The sequence below is a fragment of the Drosophila tropicalis genome, unplaced genomic scaffold (assembly GCF_018151085.1).
Source record: "Drosophila tropicalis isolate 14030-0801.00 unplaced genomic scaffold, ASM1815108v1 contig_845, whole genome shotgun sequence".
NCBI classification, from domain to species: domain Eukaryota; kingdom Metazoa; phylum Arthropoda; class Insecta; order Diptera; family Drosophilidae; genus Drosophila; species Drosophila tropicalis.
Window position 1 is genome coordinate 6162752 of NW_027173338.1, and position 16313 is coordinate 6179064.

The 16313-nt window shown below is 36.7% G+C and overlaps 1 protein-coding gene and 1 long non-coding RNA gene across 3 annotated transcripts; one reads left to right on the top strand and one right to left on the bottom strand.

Moving 5' to 3' along the window:
- Positions 1–3628: 3628 nt before the first annotated feature.
- Positions 3629–4196, bottom strand: COX6CL (Cytochrome c oxidase subunit 6C-like). Its single transcript, XM_068295494.1, has 2 exons — positions 4087–4196; positions 3629–4016 (listed from the first exon to the last, which is right to left on the bottom strand). The coding sequence occupies exons 1-2, from the start codon at positions 4099–4101 to the stop codon at positions 3741–3743; spliced, it is 291 nt and encodes a 96-aa protein (XP_068151595.1). The 5' UTR covers positions 4102–4196; the 3' UTR covers positions 3629–3740.
- A 606-nt stretch (positions 4197–4802) lies between these two features.
- Positions 4803–5835, top strand: LOC137581174 (uncharacterized). 2 transcript variants are annotated; one of them, XR_011033092.1, is made up of 3 exons: positions 4803–5082; positions 5137–5442; positions 5501–5835. It is a non-coding gene; the product is annotated as an uncharacterized lncRNA (long non-coding RNA). The 2 variants fall into 2 exon arrangements; XR_011033093.1 differs by having other exon boundaries at positions 5140–5442.
- The last annotated feature ends 10478 nt before the right edge of the window (positions 5836–16313 follow it).

Sequence of the window (16313 nt, forward strand, 5' to 3'; positions counted from 1 at the left end):
ATTATTTCTGTCCGACCTACTCTCCTCTCGTTGGTTGGCTGTTTGGAGCAGCAGTTCATATATTTTTTTTTTTTTTGGTGTAAGTGGCAAATTAAGAAATTATATAAGAATAATGGCAGAGAGATGGAAAAAATTAAATTTTCCGCTTGGTCAATTTGGTGGGAGACAATGGGGAAAAAAAGTTTTGTATACATATCTCAGTGACAATCTGTCGGGGTCACAAGTTGTGCGTGTGTCTCGGCTTATGCAGTTGGCCAAAATCCGCAATTAGTTGTGCGTTTAATCCGGCACAACAGCCACAGTAAGAGCAACATCCAAAACAAAACAAAACATAAAGAGGAGCAGTTGGATGTCATCGCCGATTAGCACTGGCCACCTCCCCTTTACTAGCCCGCCCCAATGCATTCCCCACCAAAGACTTGATTGTGGCACATTTTGCAGCTTAAATGTTTGGCAATTAGTTGCGAATTCTTGTTTGCTCTTCAACTAAAAACAATTTTGGTGCGAGCATTTTAAAGGATTACTTATGGCTTTATTTATATGTATTAATCAAATGCCATTTCGTTGGGGTTTCTCTCTATTGTTGTCTGTCTGTGATCTAAAACAATAGAAATCAATGCATCGCACCCATTTCCCATTGCAAAAATCAAAACCAATTACCAAGTTTTAGTGCATGAAAAGTTTTGGCTTCGGTTTATGATGGTGTCTCCTCTCGTTTCGAATTGTCTCACAAAATTGAGAACTTTTGTGTCTGGCCTTTGTCTCTCCTCAGTCGTTGTCTGCTTTTCCATTTTCTTGTGCCCTTTAATTAGAGTGAGCTTCAGTCGGTATAATATTTGACTTTGACTTTGATGGCAACTCGTCAGCATAACTGACATATAAGCTTCATACACGCACAGGTGATTCTTACGCCCGAATTAGCCCTTGTCATCAAGCTTGAAGTTCAACAAGAACGAGTTACAAAAAAAAAGTTTAATGAACTTGAATCTGGTTAGCGAACTGAAATGTTGCCAAACGCAAAGAAAATCGTTGGTTAGAGAATGACTCTGACAATGAGACTATTTTTAGATATATTTCGAAAAGCTGTACATATATTGACGCGTGAATTCGCAAAAGGGTTTATAACAAGTATTCATTTTAGATAAATTTGCAGAGAGTTTAGAAGAGAAATAAATTGAGCTGCAGAAGCTCTAAGTTCAACAGTTTATAAGAAGTAGCTTCAAGTGTCTTAAGAAGTAGTCTTTAATATCCTTATCCTAATCGGATTTATCTATATTATCGCCTATCGTCTTACTCTTTTTTGATATTCGGTGAATTGAAAAACTATGTTGAAGAGGTGAAAAGAGGGAAATAGACTTGATTGAGTGAAAAATTTTCGCTGTACAATGATTAGTTGTCTAAATGTTCCATTTTACAGCTTAATCTGTTATTTTAACAAAGGCTTTTTGTTTATAAAGTTTATCATTTTCGTGTACTTTTTATCCAAAGTAAACTAGTGTAAAGTTTGACTAAACCCAGTTTAGGGTTGTGAAAAGAAATGCGTGTTGCTTGGTGTTGGTTGTCCCCAATTTTGAACGAATTGACAGCAATAGGTATTCCATTAGACAGCAATTTGATTTGCTGCTTTTCATTCAAGTTTCTCCAATCATTCATAAACTTTAGTCAGTTGAGTTCTAAGGAATTTTTGTTCTTCTTGTTCAGCCTGCCAAATGTGTCAATCGAATTGTGCAACCTTTCCAAAAAGCAGGCATGCAAAAATTTCAATAGAAACTGAAAGAGTCAGAATTCCCCTGAAGAGGTAGCCTCTCCCTAACCAGACAACAACTCAATCAAAAAAGTTGAATTGCTCTGAATCCTTCTTCTCATCGGCAATTTGCGTGAATTCATTTTGTGCATTGTTATAGGACCGTCTCTCAAGTTGCCTTAATAAGCGATTTGCCCCGCAAATAAATCAATGCCCATTTTGCCTATGAAATATCAAAAAATAATGCAAAACTGTTGTCTGCCAAAGGCTTTTCGTGATTGCCAAAATTAAAAAAAAAAAAAAAAAACCAAAAAATGCACAAGAAAGAGAAGGAGAAACTTTGCAGAGCTGCCAAAGTGCAATTTGCCAAATGTCTGCCATTAAATACAGTGTTTGCAGTCCAAGTCAGTGCACAGAATTTGGGTTTTTGTTCGTTCCTTGGTTCGTTCGTTGATTTATCGTTGCATGTTTTCAGGCTCTAGCCAATTGGCCCATCATTTTGCAGCCCCCCGCTGTCACCCAGTCATCCTCTTCATGCTCTTTTGTTGTAACGCAATTTGTCAAACTTGCAACGAGCCACAACAAGTGTTAAATGAGCTGAAATAAGACGGAGACAATTTCGAGTAGCAATTATGCAATTACATTGAGCTGTGTGCTTTAAGGCAGGGAAATGTCGATTTCAAATTTCCACTGCATAGCTTGAGGCGCTCGTAAACTTTCCGCTTTCATTTGCTTGCTTTTTATCTTCTATTCGTTGGCAAAATAAATTTATTTACTCCAGACAACAACTAACTTGGCAGCCATAAAACATTCCAGCGGCTTGCATAATTTTTTATTCACAAAATGTTCATCGGTTGGCCGTAATTTTTATGGTAGATTGGATAGGTCTAACAAACAAAGAACAAGGGCCGAAATAAACAAAGCAAAAAAGGAAAAAAAAAAACGAAACAAATTGTAGGCTCTAAGAATAGAGTGAATAAAGGAAGATCAAGAGATTGCCAAAAATTGGCGTTATTTCAGTTGTTGCCCAGAAAAGTCGTAAAGCATTGTACATGCTGGCATGATGAGGACTCTTGCAATCAAATGTCCTTCGGGCTAGAGGATAAGAGAGGTAGAGGTTGGTTGCTGCAATCAAGGAGTGTGCAACAGTTTCTTGGGACTAAATCAGTCTTGAATACAAATTCTTTTTATCATATTTATATAGTGGTTAAACATATAAAATAAATATATGAAAATGTTAATCGCTTATGTTTAAGATATGTTCTAGTAGTAGATATTCAAAAATATTCAATAATAAGAATATTATTGACTTTTAAGGTTGTTCTCTCCTAGCTATACCATGTAGTTGGAACAATGATGGCTTACATGAAAATGATGTGTCCAAAGGTACTGAAACCTTCGTCAGAATGATGTTTGGTGTCGACTTTCCATAAACAGATATAAAATGATCTTATGTATGTTACTTGTACATAAAACCCATATGCATACAGAGGTATGCTTGAATGCTCCTGTTGGTATTTTTCGTCACTCTCTTGGTTATTTACACTAGTCCCTCAACAATTTAAGAGAACGTTTGGCAAATGTTTACACCCAACCGACCAGACACAACTGGCAGTCGACGTCCACAGCAGTCACCGCAGGTGGCAGCAGGTAACAGCAACAACCAACCTGACAGCACCTGAAGTTATGCCATGACAGGTCGCTGCTTCATTCTTGAGAAAGTGGCAAAGGGGTAGTGGTGGAGAAGGGAGTGTTAGCTGGCTGAGCGATTTACGAGGCACCAGCAGAGATTTACAAAATGTTGGCAGACAGTTGGCGTGGGTGAGTGAGTGAGTGAATGAATGAAACGAGAAGACCTTCAGCAATCTCTAGATATCCCATAGGTAATTTACAATGCTCCGTTTATTAACCATGTAAAGAAGATAGAATTTGTAGATTCTCCGAATAAGTTTATAATATTTTGAAAGTAAGCCATCTCTCTCCCCCTCTCACGTGTTTACTTCTTTTTCTTTTTGTCATCCTTCTTTTTGCCACCACTTCCAGGTGGGCAAGAGCTCAAGTAGCCGCCATTCATCATGCGATCGAATGCATCCATTGGATCGTAGTTTGAATAAAAATTCTTATATTTCATTTTGCGTGGCAAATTGTGAATTGCATAAAAACACAAGGGAGCCATCAGGGCCAAAGCACAAGCGACTTTTAAATTTCCCAGGGATTTCTTCAAATGGATATCATGCATGGGAAACTTGAACTGCGGCTTGGCACCCGCTGCCTGGAAAAACGTTCCAACAGAGTTAAAAAATGTAAAAGCATTTAGTTTTTTATATTTTGTTTTATTTTACCTTTGGTGCTGGCATTTTTGCAGCTTTTATCCAATGTTGTTAGTAGGTCGACTGAAACAAATTTTGTGTCACTTCAACTAAATGCTGAATGAGTAGTCTCTTTGACGAAGGCAAAGTCAAAGTGAACTAAGAGTTTCAGTTTTGTTTCATTTTCGAATGATTTGGCAATGCTATGGGGATGGTCTTTAACAAATATATATCTAACAATTAAAGGAAACAACAGTAAACCCTCGAGTCGCTAAAAAAGTTTACTTAAGACAAGTATTTGACTGCTTGAATAATTTCAGAGGTTTTGTTTTATGATCTCAAATATCAATACTTCAACTTAAAGAACCAATAATAGTAGGAACTTTAACTATACTTTAAAATAAGGATTTATTTAAGATTACTGCGCTAATAAGAATTCTGCAATGACAGAATTTTGGAGAGAGAGTGTTGGACAACACGCTGCCAGAAGAAAGTCAAGAAAGTTCTACCGCCTTGAACATCTTTCACTTATAAGGTTTAAAAGGATTACTTCAAAAACTCGTATTGAATGACTTTTGCTTTGCTTAAAGGTAAGAGAAATGAAGAAGTTTATTTAAAAAATATTTGTTTATTCTATTTCGTCAAGTAGGCTTTGAACCTAAAAACTGAATAAAATGAAAATTTTATTAATCAACTAGGCCATGACAATTTCGAGTGTCTAGTCGTACACATTGACGACATCAAATATTTAGTTGTGACTGAAACGTAGCTCGAGTAACATTAGAAATATAGTTGAAACAAAAAAAGTAAACAAAAATGTTTCAAATAATTTTAAATATTTTTCAAAAACCAGAACCCGAACCAAAAACATATTTAGAGTCCTTGATCGAAAATGTGACTTTAAATTTTCACAGATTTGTAAACATTTTTCCAATCAGTGATATAAATAAAACCTTTTGCAATTCGTTTAGTATGGGTTTTGTTGTAAGTCTGTGTTTGTTTGGCGTCAGGGCTTGGATGTCTAAACCGGTAAGAAGAAAAAATGTTCTAAAAATTTCCAGTAAAAGACCATTATTTCCAAAGAAGAAAGCAAAACGCGCGCTCATTGTACCAAATGCAGTCGATTTCGAGAATGGAGTACTTCCAGTGGACTTCCGTGCATCTTCGAAGCCCTTCCAAGTGCGTCCGGGGCTGAACGTTTATTATTTACATCATTGCTCACAAGAGGGGCTTATCTATGATAATGGCGGACGACGTACGATTGCAGTTCAGACGGTCACATCTCTTCAGGGAGATAATATATTTATATACGAGCACTTGGAGATAATAGAAGGACCTAATGAACAGACGGACAACGACAGCGACAGCTCTTCAGATGAAGAAGAAATGGTAAATATATAAAGGTAAATATGTGATCCTAAGGAAGAAGTCAACTGTTTCTCTTCAGGAATCAAGTGACGGCAACTCGCCAGATGACTCTCCAGCAACATCAAATGGATCCACAATCATAGCTAAGCCATCAGTTCTCTCTAAGAAGCGTGCTCCTTCTCGCATTCCGGTCATAGTTCCTCGACCCAAGACCCCAACAAGCGGCACAGTTCTTGAAAATTAGTTTTGTTTTAGTCCTTAAAGGCCACGGTACTTTTAGATGTTTTTTATTTTGTTTTACCATCGCCGCGCCGTACTGGAATTTGTTGTTCATTTTTTTCTGTTTCAAAATTACGTATGTAGTAAAAAAATTCCCCCAAAAAAAAAAAAATAAAAATTATACCAAAAGTCAAAGTTTCTCGAATGTTATGTTTTCTATTGTAAATAAGTGCTTGAGAAAAACAAAATGACTCGTTTTTTTAGTTAAAAATCATAAAATAACCTACCAATCTGTCATTAAATTCAAATGACCCAATTTACATTTTGTTCATTGTAGAGAAGAGGAGAGGAGCATCAGGGCTAAATCAATTTAAATGATGCAATTTTCCTCTTGCCGTTCGTGTTAAAAATATTAATCTGCTTTCGAACGCGCATAATAGAGTGAGAATAACCCCAAAAACTTTTCAAATCCCTTGTCTCTCCATAAATATTCAAGGTCTACCCACACACGATTCGCACCGAATCGCTCTTCAATTATTCGTAAGCCTACATAAAAAACTTTTTAGCTATTAGATCCTACAGCAGCCTTAGCGTCTTCTAAACTGTAATAAAAACGAAGGCGCAAAAAAGACAATAGAAGGGAAATTTAAAAGCGAAAAGTAAGTTCGAAAGCCCCTGAAAATTCTGTGGCAACATGTTAGAGGAAAAGTTTAGCGCAATCCGCCCACAAGCGCAACGAGTTGAAGGCGGCGGCACGCCTGACAGCCTGAACGACACGACACGAAACTTGTAGACAGTATCGAAGACAAAAGTTTTGTACATATTTTTATTTTTGGTTGAGCCGGTTGAGAATAAGCCAACCGCATGTGAATCAAGCCCAAGCCCAATCCCCAAAATGAGTATGCAATTTGATATGTACAAGAATGCACAAAAATTGTGCAAGAAATGCATAAAATTTCAATAAAGTGGCTAAGTGGAAATGCAGTGTCAGTGAAAATGTGCAATTTATTGCAAGCCGCGTTGACATCTCTTCGCCTCAGTTGCCATTGTCACGGTTCTCAGGCCTGAGAACGAGAGAGACAGGAAGAAACTTAATTGAGGCATGCAATGGAACCAACCAACTCTGGACAATGTGTGGCCTCGGCCTTGAGTATGCTGGGCACGATTCCTAATTACTCTTCACAGTGGAATTTCCATGCTTGACTTCAAATTGCAAGAACTACTTATTTTAACATAAGCGGCTTAGTTACTTAGTTGCACTCGGTTGACTGTACTCGATTTTAAGCTGCTCTAAAAAACGGGCTTTAACCCAACATCGGCCACACCGAAAAGTATGTTGCATTTCTTTTTCACTATATTTTTTTTTTTTTTGGTAAAACCTCATTCAGCTGTTTTAGCCCATACACAAAACGTGCTTAGCACAACAACTACACTTGACAGTAGCTAAAGCAACAGAGCTACAGTTGAGTAAAGCTCAAATATTGTATTACAAAGGTGTGAAAATACCCTACAGAGTAAGGTAAATAAGTATACAAGTATACACAAGAAGGAAAAGTTAGGCTATGATAATAAATTGTTTATGAAGGATAACCTATTGATCATCCCAATGTCCTTGTCTATATCAACTTTTAATACTGATAAATTACATTATTTCCAGTGCCGGATATTGATCTTTGACCTCTAAACCCCTTGACTTTTTGAAACATAATTATGGCCATAATATAATTCTCGAAAATACTGAACTACTAATACTTCTACTTTCACAGTCTGCAGCATATTTCATAGACCTAGATCTGAGAATGGTGTTTCTCTAATTCCTTGTTGTCCAATTTATATAGTTTATAAAATATTCTCCTTTTTGCTTTTGACAATTGTTTTCCATACAATACGATAGATGAAAGATTTTTCATTACCAGAGTAACAAAATTGTTAACTAAAATAATATCGAGATGATCTTCATATTGGAAAAAGACAGCTAGAAATTATCTTCAAAGAACTCTGTGCTAAGTGCTCATGCTAAAATGTGTTCTTTCTCCACTAAATTTCAAACAAAGTTGATTAAAAAATCATTTGTCCTCATTTTAAGAGAGCGCACCAAAGTAAGAATTGAGAGCTTTACCAAAAATTTGTCTATCTACTTCACAAAAACCTAACCGCAATTTTCCTCACTTTGTCCACAATGCACATACATAGGTACTTCTGGATGAGAGCCGCCTTGGCATGGCTTGGCTTGGCTTGGCCTGGCTTGTCTTGGCTATTTTGCATGTTGTTGCCACCCACATAAACAGAAATGTTGTTTTTCTTTTTAGTCTTGTCCGACAACCACGTCCTGTTGCCTAAAAGTATGCCATGTATTTTTTACGCTGCAAGACAACATTTTTATTGCCCTAGCCCTAGGTCTCCGTGTTCCCCCATTCTGTCTCTCTCTCTCTTGCCTTCTTTTCAAACTCTATCTCCATCTCCTAAACAAATGGCCATGTTAAGCGTTGTAAGCGTTGTTTGCCATTTGCCATTTTTCTCCTCCGTTTTTGCCAAGTTCTTTCCATTCCCTTTCTCAATTTTGTTTGCTTCTTTGCTTTCCAAGTTTTATTTATGCTGAGCTCTCTGTGTGGCTATGTGGGAGGTCTCCGTTTTAAACGATGACAACGACCCTTTTTTCATCCTTCGATAGGCTTCAGGAATGTGTAAAAATGGAATGCAGAGCAAATTTACATTTAATTTGGCAAGCGTGTGCTGCACTCCTTTTGGGCCGAAGTTCCGGTCCCCGAAAAAATTGTGATGTTCAAGGCAATTAGAAATGTAAAGACATCCGATTATTAAAACTAAATTATCCTCATTGAATGAGTTAAAGTATATACATACAAAGGAATAGTAAGTTAAGCTTGAAAACCTTAACTCGAGTAAAATTATAGTTAAACTATAGAGAAGTTAATTGTATTAGTTAAACTTGTTGCTCGTTATCCAAAATATGCTGTAAGTATTCTCTCCACTTGGAAAAAGATTTTCCTACTACCAATAAGTAATAGAAAGTTCTATGAAACACTTCAAAAGTTAGGCAAATTTCATTAGCTTACACAGTTAGTTTTCCGTTAATATTTCGTTGTTGTTATGTCAATATTTCTCAAAAACCAATTATCGATATCTGCCTTTCAGTTCATTTTGGGCAAATCTGTTGCGCCTGCTACAAGAAAATTCAATTAAGCGAAAGGAATGAATTAATTTTATAGCTTTGGCATATGGCGAACCCCACACTCCGACTGGCATCACATGTCCAGACAGCTCTCAAACAATTTTAGTACTTTGTTAGGCATTTATTTTTTTTTATTTCTTTCCTTTTGGCCGTTTGGTAGAAGAGAAAGTTTCGTGCCTTCTTGTAAACGGTTTTTAAGGAGGCTTCGTCTGGGTTGTGCTTGGATTTATTGGAATGCTTGTGTGGTCAGCGTCTTCTATCATCTTGTCATTGACTAATTTCATTAGCTTTTCTCTGCTCATCAAATTAGTTCTTACTTAGAATACTCATTTATAAACATTTCAAAAGCTTGATTAATGGTGGTAGAGAAATCATTAAAACATTTTATCCTTCGGTTGTGAGTTCAGCGCGAGTTTTGTGCAAATATTTTTCTTCAATCGGGGGAAAAAAATGAAATGAGTGGATGTTTTCTTCTTGCAGCATCCTTTTTTGATTGCCAGCTGGACATGTGCCCAGAATCTGTCTCTCTCGCTCTCTCTTTCTCTTGGTATGCTTTTCTAGCTGGGTGTTGATTTTTACGCTTCAGAGTGCTGGCAGCCATTGTTGTCAAGTTTATTTGGCTTGAAATGTGCAGCCAAGTGCAAGAGACCAAAACAAACACGAACATTTTCACTTTATCTCCCTCTCTCTCTCTCTCTCTCTCTCTCTTGCTCTATCTTTATTTTTCTTGCTGACATCTAAAGGACTTGTTGCCTTGCCCAATTATTAACTTTAGTTAAAATACATACACGAAAATATATGTAAATAAAGTAACTGCAGTTTGCTTGACTTCTGTTCAACTGTCCTTGAAGTCTTCAAGGCTTTCATTTACAGCTAATTATGCAGATTCAATTATTGACTGCTGACGCCAAAAACACACAAGGACCACATGGTGTTGGCTGCTTAATTACATGTGCCCAGTACACGAGAATTGCCTTGAGGAGTAGGCATTTCGGCGAAGGTGGAATCTGTCATTGATTTTGATTTGTTAAATCGCCTTGAGGGCATGTTCGTGTCACTGATTGCCAATACATATAACCAGGTCTGCCTGAATGCTTCATTAAACATACTGCGGATATTTGTGTGGGAGGCTTTTGTATTGTTGTTGCTATTGTGTGGGCATATGAAATGCATATCAGTAGGTTGCAGATGCCCATTTAACATATACATTTGCCTATTCAATTCATTGTCATTAAAGTCTGATAGGGTAACGTGTACAAGCTGCATAGCTAATGAAGTTGTTAAATGTGTGTTTAAACTGTTAATTATTATTTCATTTAATATCATTTTAGTTGAAAAATATTTCAACAATGAAAAGAAGTTTACACAGAGATCAGCCCTTACCTCATTTTATTTTGGTTGCTAGCATTGCTTAATTGTATTTTTAAATCTTGTTGTTTAAGTTAACCCTTTTCTTTCTCTGTAAGTAAATGGCACTAAGCACTAAGTTAATCTTAACCACATCTACCATAAATATACATTTTACTTACAAAGATGATGATAAAGTTGTTGATTGAATTCAAAGAGGCAATTTAAAACAAACACAGATGAAATCTAGCATGGTAAACTCATACTTTATTTATGCTTATTCAATTCTAGTGAATTATTTACATATTTCACAATCAATTTTGATTCTTTTTCAATTTTGTTGGGTGTGTGTGCGTGTGCGTGTGTCTGTGCTTTTGAAAAATGTCAAACATTCCTTAAGGGTAAAATTGAAAACGCTTCATTCACACATATTCACTATGAAACCCTTTCCTTGTGGCATTCATTTTTGATTGACATTTACGCCCATTTCACATTTCTTACTTGACAGATATTTTTGTGTCCCACTCCATTTTCGGTCCTGAAGAAAAATTCACAAAATGTTCATCAAAACAAAATCTGTAAAAATAGCTACACAATTTGGGGTAAACTTTAAGAAATATGTAAATCATCTTTGTTCTCTCCCACCTGGCATAATATTTTTCTGTCTGTCTGAGTCTGTCCCAAGTCCAAAATGTTGTTTGGTGTAGCACCTGCAGCATATGCCTAATTGCAGGAGAAGGTGAAGCATCTCAACTTGCCATAAAATGTTCCCTTGTTTTGCCTTGTTAAAAAAAAAAAAGAAAATGAAAAGTTTTCGCATGGGGATTGTGGATTTGCATTCGGCAATTAAATTACCAACAAAACCACTTGGCAAATATTTTGTACGTTGACTTTTCTCACTCTCCAATGTTGACCATTCGGACCATTCAACTTTGACCAGACGTTTAGATTTTAAAACCACGTTGCATATACCTACTTTTCTCAGAGTGTTTGTTTGTTTGTTCTGTTTCTTTTGCTGTATTTATGCTGGGAGACGTGCATTGAACTTCTTGTGAAAAAAAATGGGCAGGCCAAGAGACAATTTCAATATGTTATGCGCCTGATGGCGTTGAAAGCGATTATAAATATAAGCGTCTTGCTTCTGCGACAGTCTCAGCAATGCCTAATGTCGATGGCTTGACAAAAAGCATAGCATACTTCTATGGGGCATCAATATATCTCCTTTTTCGGTATCTACGCAGCTATCTCTTATGTCGAGAAACTTTCAAGTGTTTGCACAAGCAAATCTAATGAAATTCCAGTAGAACTTTGAACTTTTAATGCTTTTTCCACTGCACACACACTGGCACACACACGCATGCATGTACATATGTATATATGTGTGTTTGTTGTGGGATGTTCGTTGAACATTTCGATTCTTTTAGATTAAAACTTTTGGCTTCCACTTAGATTTATTTTATTGAACGCACACTGGATCGATTATCATAGACATACATATGTATAAATGTGTGTGTATGTAAATGGAATCAATGGAGAATAAAAGATTATATGATATGCAAATGTGAAAACTATTATTATGGCACAAATCTCTAGAAAAAAAGAATTCATAGGAAGATCCAGTTGATTTTGATTTATAACACGTTTTTAACTGCTTGGTCTGTGACTATTTAGTATTTAAAGACATCTCAAATCAATCTTAAGTCCCCGGTGAACATTCTTAAAGAGATTGTGATGCTTTCTCTTAAATTTCTACTAAAACATTCTAATATCCAAGTAGAATTTTCAACATTAAGTCTAGAAAAACTCAAGTAGAACTTGTTATTTTTTTCATGCTTTTTTCCGTCAAGTGCTACTCTAATTGTGTAGAATAGTCTGTCTAACAGTTGCCGTCGAAAGTATATGCTCTACATTCTGCTTAAGTTATAGTTTTAATGAATATATATTGCCTGCTTTTTGGCAATGCACGTCAAGAGGCAAAAAGGTGGTGGAGAAGGAGAAGGGGGGCATAAATATGCACACGGCTTCCGTCAGTTGAGTGAACTTGTCATGGCCCAGGCCACTGAACCGCAATGGCATCAACACTTGGCGTTGTCTTGTCATTATTATCTATTAGTTATTGCCACGCGAGAATCGCTGAATAGAGTGCAAGGCACCCGAACACACCCAGACCCAAACTCATCAGTTTGCCCTATACTACTTTTTCTACTCCCTATATAGACTTGTATCCTTCCTTGGCGTCATTTTGCTAATTGTAAGTTATTGACACGAAACGTGCCCGGGGCTGGGCTAAAGTTGATGGACGGAACGCCCACCTGTAAGTAAGAGACTATGAGACGATGTTGGCAGCATTTTTAGCAATTATAAACTTCCGTTGGCTATTGAAGCTCAATTAAATTGCAACACCCCAAATCTAGGCGATGCCTATTTCTTTTCTCCTTTTCTTCTTCTTTGCGTTACATCAACATAATTGAATTATAAATGGTTTACTTACCACTCTAGTTAAATATTGGATTTGGCCAGAGGGTTCAATGATGGAACTGCAAGGAAGGGATGGTTTATTAAATTCAACAATTTCATACTGATAAGCTACTTGACATTCCAGACTCAAAGCTGAACTAGAAGTTAGACAATTCGCAGTTAATTGGTAATCTGTAAATTGGTTTCATGTGCAGAATATTAAACGAAAATATCTTTTGATAAAATGCTAAGAAATTGACAAAAAAAAAAGAAATTAAATAATAATAAAGATTGTTAGACTTAAATTTCACATAAATACTAACACAAAAACTCTTAAACACTTTCGCAAAAAAGACTTAAAAAAGTCCATATTTATTTTTAACTTTTTATGAGCTTCATTTTATGTAGTCTAACTTGTCTACAGCTTCATTGTAAATGCTTTTTATGGCCTTTTAGCACCTGCAATAACAATTCATCCATCAAACGGCCATTACACACAATTGATTCGAGAACTTTTGTGTGCAGTTGTAACTTGAGATTTTTCTACGGCTGCTTTTGAATGGCCAATGGCCCATAGAAACAGGGAGATTACACGCGCGCAATATGATTAGTGTCTGTCCGTTTTGTCGTTGTATGCAACCTTCATCTAAAGCTACAGCTTCAATTCCCCCTTTCCCTAATAGAGAGGGGCCAATTGGCAACTACGAACATTGGCCGTTACCGTTGCTGTTGGCATTGACTGCCTGTGGCCATAAAGCTGAAATTTCATTTTGCATGCAACACCCACTAGCAACCGGGCTAAAGCCTTTGTTAGCGACCAACACGACTAGGCAATTTCCGGTCTGCATATAGATATAGATATCCATAAGCATAGACAGATGTGGGCGGGTATGGTATGGTATCCATAGCAGCTTGTCGCATTGTTTTTACCCATACCACTTACTAACTTGGCTTTCAATTTCACACATTTTTTGTTGCTTCTGTTTTTTTTTCAACATTTTGTTTTTCTCTCTATCGTTGCCAAAGTGTTGCTTAAATTTCGCTTACTACACTTTTCGCGAAATTGTTTATTTTGTATATTTTTGCCAGTTGAATAAATTAAAAGTAAGTGGTAGAAGCCACCGCAAATTTGTTTAGACTAAAAGTAGGAGCCACAGCAGCAGCGAGAGCCATTGTCCTTGCGGCCCAATGGAGCTGAAAGTGACAAGACATTGAGGAAATTTTCAGGGTTGCCTTAAAAATCATTTAATTAAGCAATAACATGAAAAGTAAGGTATGGTATAAAAATAAATAGACGTGAAACTATTTTATCAGCCTTAAACAAAAGCAAATTAAAGTCAAGTCAAAATATTTCTCCTTTTAAATTATAAGAATTCGAATATCAACAAAAAATTCTATTCCAAAACGAACCCTTTGACAACCACAAACTAAAATGAATAGGAAACCATAATATAGAATGAATCTAATCTACAGCACAATCTATACATGTACATGTACATATATATAAAAAAATAGCAACCCAAATGAAGTAGCAATTGAACCGCAATGCGATTGAAACCACAAATGAAAAGCAATTTTTCCATCAATGTAAATAAAATTGATTGGGAAAATCTGCAATATTTGCCATTTTCACTAATTTTCAAGTCATTGCCAGCCCTGAAAGAACTCTTCTCCTTCGTACTTCATTGCCTGCCTGCCAGACTGTTACCCCAACCCAGAATGGATGTCTTTCTCTGGCTGTGTCTTTGTCGCTCTGTGCGTCTGAGTTTACAGACTGTCTCTCGATTCGAGCGTCTTTTCAACGCATTAATGTGAAAAATTGGCCACATTTGGCTAAACGTTTATTCCTTTTCCAGCCACCAGCTGCTTAGACACAAATGGAAGAAATGGGAACGCCCCACACAGTTTCACAATGTGCCCCTCCCCCACCACAGACTTAATGCTGTTAGCCCTTAGGCGATTGATTGAACACTTAAAAAATTTGCCCATCTTATTGATGGTCGCATGCGTTGTATGTGATTGTAAGTCGGGGACCTTTCGTGTAAATATAATTAAATAAATCAGCCTTTAAGAGCTGTTATACGGCCATTAAATATTATAAGTATACAATTGAAATGCAGACGAACTAAATCTATGGCATGACATTGAAATTGATAGCATTTGACACACCCAAGTCGATTTATTTTGCTTTTCTAAAGTGTGCAAGGAATGTATGTTTCAGACGAAAGTAAAGTAAGTTTTCTTAAAACCTAAGAGAATTGCAGGTAGAACGTGGTCGCTGCTCATCTTAAGCAGCTAGTTGAGTTAAGAGATATGTTGATTAGTCAAGTACCAAATCGACTACCAAATATTATATTAGTCCGAATCCTCATACTTATTTTGAGATTCAAAGATAAAAACATTAATAAAACTTATCTTGCGGATCATGATTTGGCAGCAGAGATCTTATAAGATCATAAACCTATTAGGAGATCGTTATGAGCTACAACTGTTAGTATACTCTTATAGATGGTATACTACTATCATTGTTGGGGAATCAAAATAGTTTCGTTTTAGCCTTCAAAATTGCAATATTTTCGTTCTTAAAAAAACAAAGTCAGATCTATACAAATAGTTAGACAGTCAGAACATTTTCTTATTTCAAGAGTAAAGCAAGTGCATAAACATATATGCTTACTGCGTAGATCGATCATTCTTGATTGACATTGAACATTAGTCAGGTCTACGTAGTATTAAGTCCATATAACATATTCTTAATACACAAAATAAAGTAGTTATTAGTAATGCTGAAAAAGCTAAGGTTAATAATAATATCTGGTCATCTCTTTATGTGGAGAGTTCTTTTGAAAAGGTTTTTTTGAAAACCTCAAGTAAAAATCTCTGTGTGCGGTGAATGGGAAAACAAAGATGGTGCACAACAAATGAGTACACGGCTAAGCACAGACACACAAACACACTCTCGCTTATCTATCTCTTACTTAGAATGTGTGCGTGTGTTTGTTATTTTTGTTTGTGCTTTATGCGCCATTGCCGCCACCATTCTGAGATTCGCCATTTGCCCAAAGGGTTCATTAGACTTTCCGCAGCTCAACAAAAGCGTCAAAGCCAATGAACGTATAAAATGCATGTACGTATACATAAAGGAGTGTATGTAGAAGGAAGGCAAGGTAACAAAACATGCAAAACAAAACAAAATAAAGAAAAATAATACCAAAAGGGCTGAAGATGAGGATGAAAGTTAAAATAGTCGGCAACTGCAGCAACTGCGGCAAAAATGGCACAACAGCAAACAAACGGCGAGTCAAAGCTATGGCATATGGCCTGGTCTAAAGCGAAATGAAAGGAAACGTGACACATGACATTGGGTGCTGTGGCTATGGCAATGCGCCACAAAGTATGCAAACCATCAGGCTGACTTGGTCTTAACCGCATTACGGATGCCCGAGCCCGAGCTCATGCTCTTGCTGCCATGCCATAGAAAAACTTTAACGACCACTGGGCAAACTTTTTCAGCAAAATCAAAAGGAAGAAAACTAAAGCCAGCTAAGGCTAAGGCTAGGCAAGGTACAGCTTGAAGACAAATCGCTTGTATAATTGTCGATGCCTTTGGATATTTGGCTGCCGTTTATTCCCTTTGCTTCTTCCTCTTTGCGAAGGTCACACGTACATACATGTGCAA